Source organism: Echiichthys vipera (assembly GCF_963691815.1).
Source record: "Echiichthys vipera genome assembly, chromosome: X".
Classification (NCBI taxonomy): Eukaryota; Metazoa; Chordata; class Actinopteri; order Perciformes; family Trachinidae; genus Echiichthys; species Echiichthys vipera.
The window spans coordinates 12,969,638-12,991,575 of NC_139825.1; the positions used below are offsets into that span (position 1 = coordinate 12,969,638).

At 40.1% G+C, this 21,938-nt stretch overlaps 1 protein-coding gene across 1 annotated transcript in view; it reads right to left on the minus strand.

Moving 5' to 3' along the window:
- Positions 1-426: 426 nt before the first annotated feature.
- ephb2b (eph receptor B2b) overlaps positions 427-21,938 on the minus strand; it is a gene marked incomplete at its 5' end in the record, with an annotated part of 83,221 nt that continues 61,709 nt past the window's right edge. Inside the window, 10 exons of the mRNA XM_083939527.1 lie at positions 427-5,195; positions 6,122-6,277; positions 7,082-7,275; positions 9,043-9,192; positions 9,438-9,653; positions 14,073-14,320; positions 14,486-14,608; positions 16,195-16,262; positions 17,864-17,972; positions 20,449-20,611. Of these exons, the coding sequence (XP_083795653.1) occupies positions 5,087-5,195; positions 6,122-6,277; positions 7,082-7,275; positions 9,043-9,192; positions 9,438-9,653; positions 14,073-14,320; positions 14,486-14,608; positions 16,195-16,262; positions 17,864-17,972; positions 20,449-20,611 (1,536 nt within the window). The 3' untranslated portion in view covers positions 427-5,086. The remainder of the gene's footprint in view (positions 5,196-6,121; positions 6,278-7,081; positions 7,276-9,042; positions 9,193-9,437; positions 9,654-14,072; positions 14,321-14,485; positions 14,609-16,194; positions 16,263-17,863; positions 17,973-20,448; positions 20,612-21,938) is intronic.

A 21,938-nucleotide genomic window follows, 5' to 3' on the forward strand; every position in this document is an offset into this window, starting at 1 on the left:
AAAGGGATTCCAAATAAAAGACCATAAATGTAGGCAGTTGTTACATTTAGACTATTACTAATAAAAATGTTACATTTACTTATAGTTCTGCACAAACAATAAAAAAAATCAATTACATTATCTTCAAGTAATTCAAAATGAAACTATAAAATGTATTTCAACAGCATTTCTTTTTAATAGTTGCCTTTCACATGATATCAATATGTCAGTTAGGCTCAATAACTGTAATGTACATGTTTTGTTCTATACCTATTAAAAATCTTTCAGAATACAAAACATTAGCAATGGCTACATACTGCTCATGTCTGTTAGCACAGATTACATCATCAAGACAAAAAAAAAAGTCAAAATCAATGCTGTAGAATTAAATTAAGACACTTCCTCAATACTCTTTTATAACAGATCTTATTTTTTATTGAGGAGAGTCAAGTTGGGCTTTCCATTTTTAGAAAATAAACGAATGACAATATTACAAATAATGAAATTGTTACATCATTCACAGGGTTACAGTCAATATACATTTATACAGAAATACAGGATCTCCCACATCAGTCACAGTGGTCTGAACCGGCACTGGTCTACAATGTGGGCTTTAGAGGACCAGGGAACACAAGGAGATCCCCTGCCTGTACTAGCCAAGAGCCAGATTGGTCATGGGAGGGGGTGTTCAGGGGAAGGGAGGGGACAACAGAGGGGAACACAGGGTCATGTAGGGGGAACACATGTGGCAGAGTGGTGTAGTTGTATGAAAGTTTGTCCAACAGAGAAGATACAGGCTTCTTTTGAGCAGCAGCGAGCGTTTAACCAACAGTGGCCCGCTGAAGTGTCCTAAACACTGGAGCTCTACCTGCTGCAGCATTCACAGACTATCTGCCCCTGAAAGCATCACTCCAACAAGCAACATTTGACCACCAAAGCAGTAGAGGGTGCTCTGGTGCTTCGGGCTGCATCCATTAAACAGGAGCCATTTTCCGTCTGCCACAACACAGGAGGCAGACCTCTTGCTCTGACCATGCTTTAGTTGGGCGGCATTCAAACGCAGCCCAGTTGGTATGACCTGGCACGGCCCGTGTTTATGCATACTATCATGTAACAGTAACACTCAGACTTAACGGTTTTCCTTCGTCCTTCAAGAATTGGCACATGGTGAGGGCAAGATTGAGTGGTTTTACTTTACTTCACAGATGTTTATGGGGAGAGGAGAGTATGTTTCACTGAAAGTTGCAGTCGGCAAATGTGTGAAAGCGTCACGACCACACTGAATCAATTTCCAGAGGAAAACTGTAAAGCGTTTTTTAAACTAGACCAGCTGGAGTCTGCATGTGTAGATGGCAGAATTTTGGTGTTGTGAAACTTAACAATAAAACTACATCTGAAAAGTTAAATAATACATCTTTTCTGTAAAGTGAACTGAAAAAGAAACTGCTTTGAAGAGGGAATAGGCAAGTGAATGGAACATAAAGGACTTAAATTGGACTTAAATTTCCCAGTGATCCAATATTCAATTCTGTTCTGTAAAAGCCTTTTACAATAATGGCACAGTGATTTCACTAAATATTCAGTCTGATTTCAGGGAGGCGATAAAAGAGTTAACATGTGTAACACTTACTTAAGGAATACATCCTCTGTAAAAACTGTTTTAGATCTATACATATTTTTCAACAGACATCTGGGCTTTTTTCACAACTTGGGTTTTGATGTAAAGAAAGCAGCCAGTCTGCTGTTGAACAAGAAGTCAGAACCACTTGACATATACGCACGTCAATTTATTCTCCTGCAATCGTTGCTCAGCTGGCAACTTCAACAATACGTTTCTGTTGTGCCATCAAAATCATATACATAAATACTTAGAGTGGTGCTTTCAAACACTCGACATTCAATCAAAAGGCTTTCTTAAAACTCCTTCAGATAAAATAGAAAACTACAACAACCTACCCCTCGGGAGGGTCTTAACAAAAAGTATCCTCTTAGTGGCAAAAAAAATACTAACAGTATGCAACATAAAGTCAACTTCAGCACGTTTTTATATCTAGCTATAAGCACACCTGCCGACCCTGTTAAAGGTAGTTTCTTGAAGCAAACTTCAAGGATAATTGTTTGATAAATAACTTATAGTCTTGGCAGCGTCAATGGACAAAAATCTGAATGAGCTTTAAAAGGGCTAGAGCCGAAACTCACCAGCCTTTTGTAGACTTTTAGATTAATTTCTTGAACAACATTAAACGCTTTTCCTGATGATGGAATATTTGCCGTACCACGAGAAAACGTGCAGCCACACAAATTAAAAATGATGAGCTGCTACGTATTGAGAAATGGAAAAGGAAGAAGCACGGTTAAAAAAAGCAAACTGCATGTTGGCATCAGTGGCATTTAGGTCACTTCTCATCACTTCTCACTCGCCTCTCAGCTATGAATAACAGCTCATGATTGTCCTCTTCCCAGTTTCATATTTTATAAAAGCTTCCAGGGAAATATTAATTCTGATGTGTTGCACTGCAGATGGAAATAACCAAGGGGAGGATTATGGACCAGAAAGAGAAGAAAAACCCCTTCACTCATGTCCTTGGATTTTCTGGAGAGCCAGGGATAATGGAAGGTAAAATGACAGGAGGTTTCTCACTTTCTTCACCCAGGGCTTTGGTGATAAGTCGTCTGTAGAGACGCCACACAAACTTAGGTCATGTCTGAGGATTTTCTTAAATCGAACATGGAAGCATTGTCCAGTCCCTTTTTTCCATAGAGTGGCATGCAGCATTAGGACAAGACAAAACACAACTGCCCTACTGATGAGTGTCAGTTCATCTGTTGATGCTCATAACCCGCAAAGACGAAATCAGACAACTGCTGAAAGTCGACTGTGTGGAGATCGGTGGAAGTGGCAGACAGGTGGCCGATAGGCATGTACTGCATGTGATCAAGGGGAGAGAGGGAGAATCAGTGCCTGGACAGAGCGGCTGTGATCGGGATGCGGCCACCCTGCTGTGACCAGACACATCAATTGTTCACAGCTGGACGTCCATGTCTGGCTGTCAGGTCTTGGAGCAGAGAACCTGGAGGAACTCTGCGCTGCCATATCATTAACTGGCTGTATACACAAACCCCTGTCTTCTTCACCAGCTCCAGGGAATCATCGCATGGCTAAGAACTCCATGTTTTCCCTGCATAACCCTTTACAGATGACAATGCAAACAATGATTGATAGCTCTGTACTCATGAGAGAGGCCGTACAATAAATGCATATACTTTCCATAAAATCAAATCAACACCAGTCACAGGGAAATGCTGTTTATCTACATGATTTTGTGCACCAAAATGATTAAAATTAAATTTCTAAGCCTTGATGGAAGATCCAGAGTGTTTGTTGGAGTCAAACAAAAGACTCAGTGCAGAAAAAAAACCTAAATCTAATAATAACAATTTATAATATCCATACATAAATTGCAAAAAATTAACGCATTGCATTTTTGTTTTTCAACAAATGCGTGACTGTAAAGCCTATTCAAGCCTGTCTGTGTGTGTGTGTGTGTGTGTGTGTGTGTGTGTGTGTGTGTGTGTGTGTATGTGTGTGTGTGTGTGTGTGTGACAAATAACCATGTGTGGTATCAAAATGTTCAACATAAAAGTCTTTTCAAAAAGAAAACTGGAAGAAGAAGATACACTGAATATAATGCAGCCACATAATACTCTAAAGTGTGTCAAATCCAAGCTCTTACCAAACAGAGTCCTAGTATTTGCATCAAATCAAAGCACTGTGAAATTACCCACTCACACAGCATGCGTTCAAACACAAGTACCGACAATTTAGGGATTCACTGCTTTTTTGTGCATGTGGTACGTGTGTGTGACGTGTGCACATATACACAGATAGCACTGGAGATGGAGGATGCTACTGTATGGATGTGAATGTAAAACAGTAGAACCTGTTTCTTCTTGTGTGAATCTATGAAGGTATGTTGGTTTGCTGTTATTTTTTTTCTCCACAAGCTTTTTTTTCACAAAACGAGGAAAGAAATAGATGTTGACAACAACTTAAATCCCCCCTGTGGTCAGTTCTTCTGCTCCTGAAATGATCCGTTACAACAGTTTCTGAGTCATTGTGTTATGGCAGGTCAAGTGTATCTGATATGTACAGTACAGGATCATGGTTTGGGTGCAAAAAAAGGGAAGAGTTCGATTTGGCAGGCTGTGGAAATCTCACTGTGAAAGAAAAAAAACAACAACTCTGTCTATAGTGAGAGGAAGCATGGTGAGACGGAATTCTTCATCACAAAATATCGCACACTATAGCCTTATTGAGTGTTGATTTCACTGTGTGAATTGTCTGAATGAATGTATTTTTTGACATCAGTTTATGCCAAATGTCCATTTTATGGTTTTCTTTTAATTTATTTTCTCTCCTAGGGAAACAGATGGGAGTGCACGTCTGGTCCCTCAGCTTCCACTGTGGTTTCTTTCAGAGGGCCACAGAGAACTCTGCGTTTCCTCATGATGTCCAAAATTTAGAAGAAGCAAAGACAATATCCACACCTTGTTGAGGATGTGTCCTCAACTATTTTATTATTTTTTGTTGCCCTTTTGAAGGGTAGCTTTTCTACTCAGTTCTTCTAGTGTACACACTTATATCTTCTATAAATTTCGATAAACTCCTTGCCTTTTCTCAGTTTTTCTCTTTTTTTTCTTTAAAAAATTCTTTAAAAAATTATCAGAACAAACTAACCAAAAATAAAAAAGAAAGTTCAACATCAAATTAAAATTGGTGGAAGATTGAAAAATGTGTTGCTGGTCACTTCTAACTCTTCCATGTTTCTGGCTTCCAAGATGGGTTTAGCTATGGGCCCTCTGATGCCTCATCACATGGACTTTTGTTTCCGTAACATGCCAAAGCTGATCCCAAAGATGGAGGGAGAGTCAGGGTGAGGATAAGAGGAGGAGAGAGGGAAGTGGAGAGTGGGACGGGGGATGAATGGTAGCCTGGTGGGAAGACCAGACACACTGTAACACGAAAAAACATCCACTCCATCCTCCGCACCCAGAGCCTAGCATCCCAATCGCCTTTTTTTTTACCCCTCTGCTCCGCTCAGGAGGGTCAAACCTCCACTGACTGGATCTGGTTCATCTGTGCCCGCATCATCTGGACGCTGTTGAGGATCTTCTTTTGATGGCCTGCTAACGTCACACCAACCCTCAGAATGTCACTGTGAGGATAGACAAATGTCAGGGCTACATTACTACACACACTATGAACAGTCCTGCCGAAGCAATCAATATATTTATCCATCTATACAAGGGTAGCAGAGAACAGTGGAAAAACAAACAAACAAAACAAAAAGATGACAGTTAAGTAACAGTCATGACACAGCTGCATGTTCATCCATCTTTGAGGCCAGAATGATAATATAATCACAAACAAATGTTTGGATGCCAGTTTAGTGTATTTGTCTGTTTACTGAGTCATGTGGTCAACCCCACTCATCGCATACCACCAAAACAAAAGCTAAGAATGACAAATTCACAACATTTCATTGAATCAAGAACCAATATTCATCACAGACATCATAAAAATGGAATGGAAGAAAAATGCCAAAATAAACAGCAAGTTCTTCTCTGTATCCAGGCAGTGGCATCAGCCCCAAAGAAAATAATGTTTCTTATCCCAATGAAATTCCTCTCTCCTAATTCTTAATCTTAACAGTAACCGTGCTTATTGGATTACCCATTACCATCTGTTTTGTTCAAAAACTTAAAGCTCAACATGTCTGTGGGTTAAATCTCTGTTATCCATAGACATAAATTATTTTTATCTTTTTTTTCTACGGGTGGCTAACTAACCCTAATATTAGGATGCTTCCTCTCAATCCTTCAACTAAGGTCAAAGAGAGGCCTGCTGAACACATGGTAGAGAATAAAAGTCGTTGTTATAGCTTCGAGCTATTCTACCCACTGTTCAGCCTTGCATCTGCAGTATTACGATCTGCTAATTACATGCAGCACAGCTCGCGTCTTTTATAACAGGCCAGAGGCAGAGTGCCCGCTCAGGTTTTAGGGATAAATGAGACAGTGTAAACCCGCCTCATGTGATAGTTTTCTTCATGCTAGAATGGCAGGAATCATTAGCACTTACTCCATGGTCATCTGAGACACCACATCAAATGTAGAAAAGTCAGTGCTGGCAAAATTGTCTTTGTACTGGCCCATCTTGATGGCATCCAGCCACTCATCCACAGTGCTGAAGCTGGAAAAGTCTGGGATGCTGCGGTCCAGGAGAGGGAGATGAACACTGAGGGGAACACAAGTAGGAGCCATTAAGAATTATGTATACAAAATTGCAGTTAAAATCATACACAGCCCAGACTACCTGCATGTGATTCATTTTCAAAAGGCTAGACACAACTTAAAGAATCCCACTGGTCTTATCCATGAACCAATATTTTCCAAACCGATTCCTTATAAAGTGTATTTTCCAAATGAAGTGATAGGCTTCAAGTAGCCAATATATCCTCAGTGTCTGGAAAATCTGGCCTTCGGTCCTGCATGCCACCACAAATGAAAGTACAGACGAGGATAATGGAAATCAGTAAACCCTCACTCTCAAAGGAAACTAACACCCAGAGCAGAAACGCTTCAAAATGTTTTGTTTTCAAAATTGCACAACTGCTTAAATCCAGGTTTGCCTGAAGCATTCATGGGAATGATTTGATCTATCGAACCGAAAGGCTTTAATTTACATAACCGCTTGGCGCCAGGAGAAACAAGAGACAGTGTTTGGAAAAAAAAAAGTCTACTGTGCCATGGATGGCACATTGGCAGGAGCATTCATTTCCTGTTAGGAAGAGGAAAGCCTTTACATTTAAGGAATATCAGATGCATTTTATTGTTCAAGGTGGATTGTTTCACATTTATGTGAAATGGATGCTAAAACTAAAAGCCTGTCTTGTGGGACAACTACAGAGACGAGATAAAACACACATGCAGATCCCTCACAGAGTAAAGGGCTGAGCAGGGGAATGAGAAGAACACACGTTTGACACTAGTCTGACAGACAATGTGAACAAATTTAATCAACAGCCTTCCTGCCGCTCACCCTGAAGATAATGGGGTCATGGCCTTTAACGTGTTGGGATTGCGGATCATCTTGTCGAGGTTGTTGACAATCTGACTGAACTTGGGACGGTTGTTGCGGTCCTTTTGCCAGCAGTCCAACATGAGCTGGTGCAGCGCGCTAGGACAGTCCATGGGTGGGGGCAGGCGGTAGTCCTGTTCTATGGCATTGATGACCTGCAGGGGGAGACAGAGATCTCTAAGGGTTGCTATGAGGCTCTACAAAGAGGAGATCGATTGATGCAGAGGAGAGAGTGTATGATCCAGTGGTGGAAGAAGTACTCTTTTTCTTTAGGCTACTCTAAAGTACAAAACATTCACAACTAAATGCATTCAAAGCATAAAAAGTAATCATAGTGCACAGAATAGCTCTTCTGACTGATATATTATTAATATTACATTGTTGGTAATTGTTGGTGATGTATCAATGCATTAGTGGAATTTTACTGCTGTAGCTAGGGTCACAAGAAATCAAAGGGGTCATGTAATGATTAATGTTTTAGTAAAGTAGAAAAAAACTAAGTTATGCGTTGATTTATTCAGACTTTAAGCTTTGCTTTTCTTTTGAAATATTGAACACTGTTATTCAAATGGAACCGTCTGAGAAGTTTAGAGGGTAAATGTGTCTTTGGTGGAACTGCTAACTCATTGACATCTGAAACACGACAAGACGCCCCAAATAGATTCTTTGAGATTTGACGAAAAGATGAAGGATCTTTAACAATATAGTGCTTTAATAAGTTTGTAACCTTAACCTGAAAAATATCAAGTAACTGTATCTGTCAGATAAATGTAGATGGATAAAAAAGTGCAGATTATATAAGTATTATAAGTATAAAGTAGTATAAAAAAGAAATACAAAGTAAAGAACAAGTACCTTAAATGTATATTTATGTACAGTACTTAAATATATGTACCGAGGTAGATTCCACCACCGTTACGGTCTAACTGATAAACAGTTCAGATAACAGTCATGCCTGCTGTAATGTTAATATTGGCACTGATGCGCTCTCTTCTGATGAACGTATAACAAGCTTCTGTTCCTCTCGCCATGTGGTGACATACAACTGCTGTAGTCATTACAGCAGTTGTATGCGGGTCAAAACTGTTAAATTATAGTTATTACTTAAACACATAAAAATGTATAAATACATATATTTGTGCACAAATCACCACATTAGTTCTCCATGTGAAGAGTTGTTAAACACCAGTTAGGAACATAAACCTTATTCCACTAATATTTCTGCAGGGAGTAAGCTCATCGCGGGCCAGTACAAAGTATCTAATGCTCTCTATCTCTGCAAAGCCACGTTAAAGATATATCTGGCTTGAGCCGGTGATGTTGGTCGGAGGGCACACAGAGGTGGTGCACGGGTAACGGAGTGAAACAACCCAGAGGACACTTGTGACGAGGACTCACAATCCCCTTCTCATTACCAGGGCCATTAAAGGAGCTCCATTCAGACTCAGATTAATCTCATTCATTCATGAGGACCCTGATGGAGCAGAAACACTATCTGGATGCTGCTAATAAGATAACTGTTGAGGTCCTCAGTCCCTCTTAGCACATTAGTGTTCTCACTTTCAATTTCAAACTATTTTCATTATCTCTCTCCTCATAATTTGCTCTCTCCTCTGGTACCCAGAGGGAGATAGGAAATGGAGGCTCCAGTCAAGAGCAGGAATTGTCCACCGAGCAGTGCTGTGCATTTTAAATGATGTGATTATGTCTCTGTGATGAGTGTGGGAGAATTTTCATATAAAACCCATGAGTGAAAGCCGCTGTTCAGCTGTAGGAAAGCAGGCACAATGACAAAATGTATCTCTGAGTCTGAGTCTATAATGAAACGTTTGTGTGTAGTGAGGCTTTTTTTTCAAACAATGTTTAAAGGTGAAGAATCAACAGCAATTTTAGAAATGACCATAGGCTAGTTAAATACATACATCTTGATTGGTCATGTCCCAGTAAGGCCTCTCTCCGTAGGACATGACTTCCCACATGACGATCCCGTAGCTCCACACATCACTGGCAGAGGTGAACTTCCTGTACTGGATAGCTTCAGGTGCAGTCCATCGGATAGGAATCTTCCCTCCCTGCAAACACAAAGAACACAACCTCAGCAAAGGAAGCAGCAACGAAACCCGACCGTCCCAGTTTCCTGGCTCTGGAGAGAGACACCGTTCACGGCAAACAATGCTGATGGTAATCCAAACTGGGAGGTGGATATAACAAAACCCTGGGAGTGAAGTGTGGTACAGGAATGTAACTTCTCATTCACAGTATAGGTAAAAACTGAAGAAGTGTGATGAGGGGAAGGTAAGACTTGTTTATTTCTTACCAGAGCACTAGTGTAGGTGGGGTCTGACGTATCATCCTCGAGGAAACGCGAAAGACCGAAGTCCGACACCTTACACACAAGGTTGCTGTTGACCAGGATGTTTCGGGCAGCGAGGTCGCGGTGCACATAGTTCATGTCGGCCAGGTATTTCATGCCTGAGGCAATGCCGCGTAGCATTCCAACGAGCTGGATCACAGTAAACTGCCCATCATTTTGCTGTGAAACAGACAGATATTGTGTTAGAACACATAAATGAGGAGGTGCTAGGAGGTGAAATTCTGGGTCACCTGACAATATGTGCATGCCATTTAATATTCTAAATTAAGACAAAATCACAAAAACACAGTGGACTTACTTTATTAATGTGCTGCAATAAAATCACATTTAAAACTTGATCAGAGTTAAAGGTTGATTATGTAGAATTTTTATTAAAACTATATTTTTTCAAAAAATAATACACCCACGGGGTGTTTTGAGGGGTACAGAATGAAAGCATTGCTCCATTAAATATATATATTTAGTCTGAATTAATATTTGAAAAAGATTTGACAATGACTCTGTCATATTCTGTTTCCATTGTACCAGCCAATAGCGCCCGCATTGCGGGTTGCCAGGGTTGTCTATTGTTCGGTGCAGTTACTGTAGGCTGGCACTGGGTGAAATGGAGTTTGCCAATCCTGTAGCTGCTTTGGAGCCTCAGTGTAGGGGACGTTATTTGTCCCAGCAGCTGAGTGACCCGAGACGGGCGAAAAAACAAGAGTCAATAAGGCCAAGCCATCACTCGTTGGCATGAGATTAAGGTGTTCAATGGCATTAAAATGCAATGGCTACGTTTCTTCTTGATCGGTAAGCTAACTTTCATGTTTACTTAGCTGTAACGGCTTATCAGTAAAATTCCTCGGCAATACTTCTTTTTATGGTTTGCCAGAAGGGATGGGTTCAAACAGGCTCAAACAGACTCCGGTCTCCTGTAGGCTACTGGGCTGGGTCTGACTCTATTTTTTGTTGCTGCGACTACAATCTTGAGACACTAGATGCCGATATTCGGCTCATTCTCCACCTTTAAGATAAAATATATCTAAAATGGTTGTTTCTTTTGTAAAATGTGATGATTTTCCCTCTGTTGTACAATCCATATACTGTAGGTGGCCCCCGTTAACAAAATGTGCCATTAATAATACAAAATGTTTTCAACTTCACTCCTTTCAGCCAAATCATGTTTCATTTTGACATGTTTAGTTGTAACCCAACCCATATGCTGCTAATGTAGAAAAGTATCTTTTTAGTATTAGTTTCTGTGAAGAGGCCCTGCAGGACACTAACAGCCAGGATTGTGTTGGGTTCAACTGGACTCTGCAGGGCTAAGCTAGATCTGGCTGGCTGTCTACAGCTGTTCCCCTCCATGGTTTGGTGAAGGCTTTACCCCATGCATGGGGAGCGTCTGGAGCGATTGTGCAGCTGTGCCTCCAACTGCGCATACCTGCACTCTTCCCACCACCCACCATGACGCCTGGAAAACAGAGGATTCCAGAGAATGGAGCATGGGAGCTCAGGGACGGGTGTGGACGAACGGAAAGATGATGAGAGGGGATTGGAAAGGCAGGCAAGCAGGCCTCTTAGCACAGTCATATTAACAGTCTGCATGACCGTTCCACTAGCCTATTCCACTTTCAAACACTCTGCTGCTCATTAGCCCAGCGGATGCTTCTGCTCACGTCAAGCTGCTCTTCCTTGTGTACCACAGCAATTAAGCAGAATGCATTATTCATGAAACCTTTCTCAGAAATACACATTGCAACCTTGAGTAATCTTTGTGCTGTGTTTGCATATCATTTATTGGGAAAATTCTTCCAAAGTCTTTGGGGGTCAATAACCAGGAATTTGTAGAACTGTGTCTAGTATTATTTATTTATATCAAAACAATGTTTTATATCAAGGCCAGACTTTCATTCTCTTTTTCACTGCTCATTGGTTCCAGACACTGTTCTATAGTTGTTGTTTTTTGCTTTACCCTGCAGAAAGGCAGCAGGGGGGACGATACCACAGCACACAGACTCCAGTGAGCATTTTACACAACCGCCCACCAGTCACGTCAGAGAAGACACCAACCATGTTCAGAAGCTTTGACACTGTCAGCAATTGTTGTCATAAACTGTCACCGGGAGGTGCTGTAGAGGTTCCCTGTTGTTTTGAATATAATATGCTGTCAATTATGTTTAGCAAACATCTACATACATACAAACACCCTTCACCGCAAGATCAAATTCAGAAAAGAGCTGACGCTTTGTGTCTCCGCGGTTGGAGACAGAATGCAAATAAAGACTCTGTCTGAACAGTGTGCTGACAGGAGCTTCCATTTCTTCATCTTGAGGATGGTTTTGATGTCTACTAGATGGCTTAACTAACTATCAGAGTGAGTATTGAACTGGAGGGAAATGATTAAAGAGGTACGGGCTATTTTCAGGCAATGTCATAATGAATAAAAAAATCTTCAATTACAGTAATTTACATTCAATTAAATGTTTCTTATTGACTGCATACATAATTTACTGCATATTAAACATCTAGATCCATAAAACAACAACTTTCTATGATACAGTGCTAATGCGCTATGGTGCATAACATACTTTTAACTTTAGGACACGGAATGACTTAAGTTAATTTATAATGTGGCACTCTCATCGCACTAAAGCTGGCATACTCTGTGTCACATTACATAGAGAGTTCCCATTACATCATTTGAAGTTAAACTAAAAATAAACCTTTGGCAGAGATTAAACATCCTCAATTTCCATAAATCAGAGGCCCTTTTCTGCTTGTTCCAAAAATGCAAAAGGAGAAATTAGCAAGGATGAAAGCATTCAGAAAAAGTCATATTATGGAAGAAAAAACAGTTATTATTTCACCAGCATCCAAAGACAGATGGTGAAAGGTCGTATGACATCTCATCTCATGGCCATCTTCATTTTTAAACATCTGACATCTCATTTTAAGTCTTGCAAAGTATCTGAATTATTTATGCACGTCATAAATGGGGGAGCATGGCTGGTTCTCTGCAATATCCTTCTCTGGTTATATTATGAACTTGAACTTGTGAGCTCTGCATATGTCTTGTCAAGGAGTCAGGAAAAATATGTTTGTCTCCCTTTGTATCATATACAGTGCATAATAAGCCGTGGACAAAGTGTGCAGTGAATGCAAAGCAAAAACAAGGAAAACATCAAAGAGAATCAAAAGACCTGGATTCAAACTAGCAAAGCCCTGTTATCCTGTGGTTCACGGTAATGATTGACGGATAAAATAAAAAATAAACAGAGAAAAACATTAAATAAATCAGAAATAGGGGTAAGAAGATACTCTGAGTGTTAATAGTAAAGCAGCCAAGAATACTTCTAAGGAACAAATGATTGACAAGATTCTGTGAATAATGATGTTTACTTGAAGTCAGATTACTGTGCATGAGTGTATAAACCATGCAAAATTACTTGACAAATATCTGTGTACACACAAGAGTTCCTATCTGCAAAGAGGATGTGAATCCTTGCTTGTGAGCTGTCAAGCTGGATAACTAAAGTTAAGTACTACTTTTGCTAAATGATTCAACTTTTTTTTTTTTTTATCAAAATTGCACTTTCAAAAGATTTCCATTTTTAAGTATAAATGAACATAATTATCAGTTTCTTAACAACCTGTAGCTTAAACTGAAACCTATTAATTTTACAGGCTATAATGGCAACTAACTGTCAGCTGTATTTTACTCAGCTGTATTTGATTAACGTTAATTCTGTGAGTTGGCAGAACAAAAGCAAAAAAATCTTGGCAGTTGAATAATGTGCTCTTTGCAGGGTGGAGGTGATTGTTTCTCGTCAGTCTCTGACAGCAAGCTTGTCAGTTTTCAAGTGTAAATGACAACTGACAGGCAGAGTTGTCAGAAACTCATATCAACATTTTAAAATCATCATGTAATTTTTTTTAACAATTTCATTTAAATGTATCACAATAAAAGCTCTGAATCAAGACCTCCAGGATTAAAAGCAGTGAAGCAGCTCATGTTGTCAGACTGTTAAGCTAACATTGTCGTTAGCTCAAGCAGCTATAGTGCCAAGCTGTCAACAGTATATTATTATGAATCCCACTGCTTTTTCTTTGCAAGACACACCGTGTGTAGCATTCAAGCCCTAATATTGGCCAGGCGTCCATGCTCGTCCGTTCAGGTACTATCCACGGCCTAACCAATGGCCTATCCTGACCCTAATCTGCCTATGGTACGCAGGACTCGGCTTGCTAAAAAAAAAGCAGTGGGATTCACAATAACACGTCAACAGTAGGTACAGTCAGTCTTATATTGAAACATCGTTTGAATTTGTTGAGTTTATACCACATGACCAACTATGCAACTTTTATCAGTAAATATGATGGCACTTTTTCAATATTATTAATGTCAAATAATAAAAACTAATGTAATATCATTATGCATGTGAGTCCAATCTTCCTAAGTAAGCTTGAGATTTTTCTTGGCATAAACATATCTTGTTAATATGGGAGTGACTAGGGATCGATTATCTCATTGATTCCTCTATTTTCCTCTATGAGACACAGAAATAACACAAAAAATATAAAAATGTTGTTGCTCACTCTGAGGAAGGAGTCCAGAGATCCATTCTCCATGAACTCTGTGATGATCATGACAGGACTGCTCTTGGTGACCACGCCCTCCAAGTGAATGACATTAGGATGGTCGAACTGGCCCATGATGCTGGCCTCGCTGAGGAAGTCCCGCCTTTGCTTTTCAGTGTAGCCAGACTTGAGAGTTTTTATGGCCACAAACATCTCCCTTTTACCTGGGAGCTTTAGGTTACCACTGCATACCTCTCCAAATTCTCCTGTGAAGAGGTGACATGGAAAAAAACAACGGTTCTATTAAACTCACTATGAGCGAGGAAAAGTACGCAGTTTTTGGCATCAATATATATCTCGAAATCATCTAAGACCAAATCTATTTTACAGTGTTATATTCCATTCACTTTTCAGTCAGATTTTTCCATTACCTGCACCAATGACTTGTTCAATCTTCACACAGGATATATCAATCTCCTTGGCAAATTCCCTCACAGCCTCGTTGGGGTCCTCATATGTGAACGGATCAATATAAATCTTCATTCCTGGAGTCACTTGGAAAAAAGGAAAGAGCCTCTATAATATCTGATTGTTGTGGGCAATACATTCAGGCACATTAACAATCAATTCACCTTGCATTCACACATGACTGTACAATTATGTAATTTTGTGTGGACTATTCAGGTGATGAAGCTTGAAAGATGGAGGATGGTGTGGTGTAGTTACAAATGGTGGTTATGACTAGTGCCTCATGGCTACTGTGTAAAGCTATTCAGCCAGCAAGGACAGGCTACCTCCGGTCTTCCTAGTTGTGATATGAAAGAGTAATATATATATCATCTTGTGTGAGTCATAGTACCATTAACACTCAGGAGAGAAACCTGGGCCCTATATCGGCATCGCTCAGCCCCACTCCAAGAAATAAATTGGCTCTCCTAAGCCCTGATGCCAGGTAAATTGGCTTAAGGTGGCCTTTAAGTGTTCAGGGACTTAAGTGTCCTGAGTTTTAAATCCGATTATTCAGCTCTCACCTCCACATCAGGCCTGAGGCTATTTGAATGGATACTGAACTCATGCCTGGGCTGCTGCAGAGCTAGAGGAGCATGAACACCGCCTTAAAACCTGGCACACTACGCTGAAGAAATGTGCTGCAGAGATGAACAGATGGAGAGGATCTGACCAGGCAAACCTCCCACGACTAAAACTCCACAATCTCTTCCCAAGCTGAAGCACTGTTCAACAGACCACCCTCCTGTGATGGCAAAGACCACCAAAGACAGGGGCAGAAGCCTGAAATATGACTGGTGTGAGGACAGAATGCACTCAGGACACACTGGCTTCTGCTAATGCTTGTGAAATGAAGTGAGTGTCTCACTGGCACACTTTTTACTGAATCTCAGGCTGGACTTCTTTGCACAGCATGATCGGATTAAACCGGGAAAGCTTTTACCTTTAGAGTGGAATTAACATAAAAAGATGAAGCAGGGAGGTAATTACTCAATTAAATAAACAAATTAAAATGGGATCATAAACTTGAGGTGGGAAAAGATCTTCGTTTTTCCAATCATGCGGGGGAAAGATGGATTAACTTTAATATCTTAGGCGGAGCCATGGTAAAATTACGTCTCCGCTCTTTCTCCCAGATTTATTTCTGTATTATTGTCATTTAAGCTCTCTGCTACTGTACTGTATGGAGACAGAAAATCACTGAGAAATTCCATTCATTCACAGAGTCTTTTGAATTTTTTTAACAATAGCAAATGACTCATGAGGCATTAGAATGCTAAAAGCGCGAGTTAGTTAGTTAGTTAGTTAACTATGAAATGTAATGATGCACAGAACACACACTTGAATATTGGTTTTTGATGTGGTTAAAAACAGCCTCCAAGTGAGCAGAGTCAAACAACAGGCAAGAATACTCGCAAGTGGGGGACAGGCAAGTGAAGCGGTGCTGGGGCTGTCGCCAAGGACACCGGCATGCAAGGTGGTAGCCATGGAGACAGGTGTGTGAGACTGCAGAGGCCTGAATGACAGCCATGGAGATGATTGTGTGATGTGGTAGTCATGGAGACAGGTGTGCACGGTGCTGAAGGAGGTATCAGAGGTAAATGCAGGAATATAGGAGTGGTGAATTACTCACTGTGGCCGCTGGTGTAGTGCTGCAGCTTGTCCGTATATTCTGAATCAGCCCTGTCAAAGCCCCGCCTCCTGTGGGAAAGACAAAGAACTCTAGCTCCGGTTCCAAAAGAGAGGGCACGAACACAGATCAAACAGGCCCAGGTCTACCTACACTATAGATGCACCAACTACTGTATGGAAAGCCTGTGAGAAAAGCAGCCAGCCACATTACACAAAACTGTCTTAGTTTTCCTTTCCTGTGAACTCCAGTTGGGCAGCTACATGTACTGCATTCAAGCATTTATTCAAGACTATTTTTTTGACAATATCTGTGTAAAGTTGATGCTCAAGGAAAAGGCTGAATACACACATTTACTGACAATTTCACTGTCTGTCATTGTCTGCTGGATGCTTTGAAATTTGTGGAGCAGTCAGAACTGCGTATAGACACAGTGCCGGATACGACGAGCGTGATACTGACATGAGGTCTGTGGTCAAGACACTGAGAAAGAGTTCTTAACTGGACAGGAGAATATTTAAAACAAGTACCTATTAAACAAAAACAACATAGACAAACATAGTAAACTGAAATAACATTATATAGAAGGGATGCAGTAATCCGATCGTATAGAATCAGTATTGGGGCTTATACTGACTTTAGTAAGCAGATCAGGTATTGACCAGGCATGACCAATCTGCTTTAAATGTCGTCATAAGATCGGAACGTTTTCGGCCCACTCAGTTTAGTGCCACGGCAGTCCTTTTCCTTTTTCACGCCATCTTTTTATGGTAGGAACTATTTAACACTTCACCACAGTATGTTCTTTGACTTCATTACAATTTGTCAACTACATTTTAACTGGTGAGCAGCTTGACAAGAACATATTTACTTTTTAAGTTCTGTCATAGGGCCATAACAATATATTAGAATTTTTTTTATTTCTTTGAGTGTCCAACGGTTGTCAAAAATTTCAATCACACACTCATTTTGTCCTGGCGATATTCCCAAACTATCGCACAATGCAGCGCAAAACTTGTGTCATTAAGCTGTCATTATTGAAGAAAAATATACACTGGGGGAAATCTAATAGCAGAATACATACTCAGAAATTCATCTTATGCAATTTCTTCTGTGAATCAAAACACTGAACAGGAGCTGTGCAGTTTTAATATGTGAGTGGCCCCAGTGGGAACTGAAATCTTAACCTTGGCACAGTTACAAAACCTTTGATACCCACTGAGCATGAGCACCTACAGAACTTTAACATTAATGTCAATGTTGACTTTTATATATTTTTTCTGCTCCTGAAAGACTGGAATTCATTAAGAAAATAATTTATTTGAAGCCAGATGGTTTTATCTCTATAACTCAGAGTTACAGTATGATTCGGAACCAGAATCAGGTTTGTGGGCCACGTCAGTGTGTACTGTAGAATTTGACACTGCTTTTTTGTGCTCTCAGTATATTTACACTCAGTTCTTATAGCAATTTTCAGAACATAGAAACATAATCATTCAAACTTTTATGTACATACGAGCACGTAAAAAGTTGTAAGTTGTAAACAGGAATACAGGAGTGCAAGCTAACAGACCTCATGCAACCCTTACCGTATAGAGTCCACTTACAACAGGTTTTATTATCTCACAAGCTCATTTAAAAAAAAAAAAAAACTGGAGCAGGACTGACTCACCTGTTACAGACGATGATGATGACGACCACAGCAATGAGGAAGACCAAGCCAGCAGCTGCCGAGCCAATGATGAGAGGTAGCTTCTCCTGAATACTGGTGTTGTATTCCTCTATAAAAAAAAACAAAAAAAAAAACACATACATAAACACAGTGCGCCACACACACACACACACGCACAAACACACACACACACACACACACACACACACACACACACACACACACACACACACACACACACACACACACACACACACACACACACACACACACACACACACACACACACACACACACACACACACACACACACACACACTCATACACACACACACACTCATACACACACATGCTGAAACATATGGGTAAGCATCTGAGTCCCTACACACGGAGGGAGCAATGGGTGACAGACAGACATAAGGCTGGGTGTACTGGTGAGCATCTTGGCATCTTGACTGGACCATTTTCCAAAAGCACTCTGTCTGAATGTGATCAGATGCCACGGATATGGAATCATCTGGCAGAAATCGTGTAAAATGAGGACAGATAGCATGTTTGGGTGAGACCCAGACTGATCCGGCAGCCAATAGCAGGAATCCAGCTACTGAATGGACACACAGAGGCAAAGCCATGCCCTTCTCTTGAGCACTGCAACTTAACCACAACGGACAACACAACTGTTCGGAGCTAAGCCACTGCACCTATGCCCTTCTATGTCATCAATTTACGCTTAACTTTCTGTTTCAATTCAAACAATGACCAAAACAGGTTTTCTTTGTAGCTATAGAGAACATAGTCTCAAATGAGATGATTTGAGGACTAAGAACGACAATTCCAGAACTTTCACAAGGTTTCCTTTTTTCTCTCAGTGGTTTTCCTTAAAAGCTATAGCACAACCTGAGTCTAGGTGGCGGTGATGGATCTCAACACAGGTTGCCACCCGACCAAAAAAGTGACCTCAGCACACTTAGAACAGAGTAGAACAGACAGCACAGATGGCAGAGCGTGATAGGTGGATGGATAGGGAGAACAAAAAGGTCAGAAACTGACAGATTTAATAAATAAATAAATTGCTTTGATATTCTGCTTGAAAAATGTTTTGCTAATACAAAACTAGTAGTAGTTTGCAGCAGATTGCCTCCAATTGTAAAGCCACAGAGCCTCCCTGCATAACATATATGGCTATTACTACTGTTATGTATCTCTGTATTCCTGGGGTTAGGTGTCCTTCTCCTGTGTGGTTGGGGAGGCGCTGTTTCCCTGGTGCCTTGCCCATTTTTGCTTTCCAGGTCAGGTCCCATCCAGGTGCACATGGTTTGATCTGATTACCTGGGAGAGTATTTAGGGAGAAGATTCCCTGGGCCGCGTCTCTCTCCCTCCCTGCTTGCGGTGACAACTGCCAACAGTTCTTCTTAGTTATTTCTTGTTAGTTTGCACATTCTCAATGCAACAGTCCATATCACACTCCATATAGTTAGCCACCACTTACACTGATCTTTATTTTCTTTGTAACTTAGGGCCTGCTTAATAAATATATTGAAATGGTTTAACTGTATGGTCTCCCCTTCGTTGTGGTCTGCCGTGAGCCAGGTGATCATAACACTACAGTGAGTATTAATGTGGAGTATTTGTCAACAATTGTAACTTCTATGAGGATGTATTTGATATAATTACAACTGCGTTTTACCACATTATTGTTTATTTGTTTATACACCAGCCTCCACTTATGAGTGCCCACAGTTAGAGTTCTAGTATCTAACAATAACATAAATAAACACATATATTTGCTTTTAACTACATCATAGTGTGTAACTAACAATTTATATAGTGCTATATATATATATACTAAACATTATTTATTTTAAACTAGGGCAACCAGTGTGTTCTTGCAGTAGGAAACATCTTTTTGGCACTTCCAGGTGAAAATCACTTTGAACTGGTCTACTTTTCTTAAATTATAAAACATTTTTCAGTAAATACTAAAACACTGAGCCCTAAATATCTTCAGTTAAAACAATATTTACAGTTATGGGTCAGTTCTGATATATCTTTAGTGCTGGGCTCTGTGAATGTGGCAGCATCCAGAATGTGCGCATGCATGTTCAGGCTAATGATAGCCCTGGGCACTGTTGGCTGAAGGAAATGAGATGTTCAGGTCTTAGCTCAAACATTAACCTACATGACTGATGTTTACTGAATGTTCCTTCTTCCCCCAGTTGTGTCAGTACAAAGATAAGACAGCTTCAACCGCAACCTTAAAGGGCTTATGGTGGCAAATGGCAAAAAGCTATCTTTGGCAAAAAGATAGGACATTTATGTACCATATTAAGAAAAGAAACCTTGAACACTGAAATATAAATATAAAACTATATGAAAATAATACATAGGATGTTTCCCAATTTTGAAAAAGACAAGATGAAAATTAATAATGATCTGGTTTTGAAGAACTGTTTACTCCACAACATGATTCCCTTTCATTCCCACAGCTGTCTGTATCAATGCTAGACTACATGGTGTGTTGATGAGCCATGCATGAGAGGCGATAACAGCTTTGCGTGCTTTGGGAACATTAGCTGAATTCTCACCCTCAGTCATGGTCTGGAAGTACAGTTTGCCACTGTAGCGTCCAAAGCCAGCTACGGTGCGGGCCCGGACCTGGAACACGTAGATGCTTCCTGGCTTGAGGCCACGGATGACCACTGTGTTGGTCTGGCTCCTGATAGTGGTAGCGTTATATTCCGATTGGTCCTAGGAGAAGAAAAAAAACAAGTTCAAAATGTACACGTAAGTAATTACAGTCCAATTGCAAAGGCTAACAATTATGAAATGCCACATGAATAAATTACTTTCTGGATTAAGACATAAGACTGAGGAAAAAATCGTATAACAAAGTGCTGGGCAGTGTAACCAAACATTTGTATCACATTATCTTTTAAGATTCTTGTGGTTTCATGGTATATCACTGCATTTTTTTTGTGCATTTTTTTGCATGATTATGGGTTTATAGTGGGTTATGTCTGGAGTAGCGTCTGTGTCACCACTTGTACACCGTTCGCTGTTATTGGACATATCCAGACATGTCAGGTCAGGTCTGATGCAGTTTCTGGCCTACTTGCTGCGATTTTCCTCGGCAATGTACAGCTACATGTTTAATCATTATGACTTTGATGAAAGAAAGTAGAAAAAACATTTGGGTGAACTTTAGGCTCAGCCTGAACAGCTCAGGTGGGGGTTTACATTACAACTGTATATTTAGGGGCTTTTATGGCATATTTTGGAGTTGGGAATTATGTAATTTTATTGTGAAGGACTGAAGTAGGGTCGCAGATGTGTTGACAGGAAATAGGGGAGTCTGAGTAGGGCCAAGGATAGCGCATGGCTAATTCACCGGTGTTAGCATTCTTCTACAAACTCTTGAAAGGAAAAAGTTAAATGGTTAAAACGATATCTGGTTAGAAGGGTAAAATGTTAGAAGTTAATTTTACACCATTAAATTAAACCAAAACATTACACAATCGCTTATATATGTAGGTTAAATGGAAATTTTGCCAAAAACGGCTATATAAAAACATGCAATTTGCTGATTTAATTTTGTGAATAATACAATTATTAGAATTGTACAATTATTTGTTACACATTACTGGTTCATCCAGTCCACTCAGCACTAATACAGCAGAATCAGCAAGCGTTAAATTTTAGTGTAGTTATTATTATTGTATAATTATGTATTATTGAAGCTTTAACAGGCACATTTTCAGATTAATTCTTATATGGACATCTTGTTTTGCACTATAACTGAAATATTGGTAGCAGGAATGGTACAGAAAAAAAAGTAAAACTCGTCTCAACATTTATTTTTACAAATATGCACAGTAACCACAATAGAATTAATCTGAATAATTTTCTAACACAAACAGCACCATGTTTGATAAAGCAGCAGGACTAAAAGAGGCACACATCCAGCAGCTGCAGTTAAGAAGGTAGATTTGGTGGCAGTTTCAGGTCAGGCGGCATTTCTGAGCCGTGCCTTCTGATGATCAGAGCTGTATTTCACTGCCATACTCTGCAGTCAGGT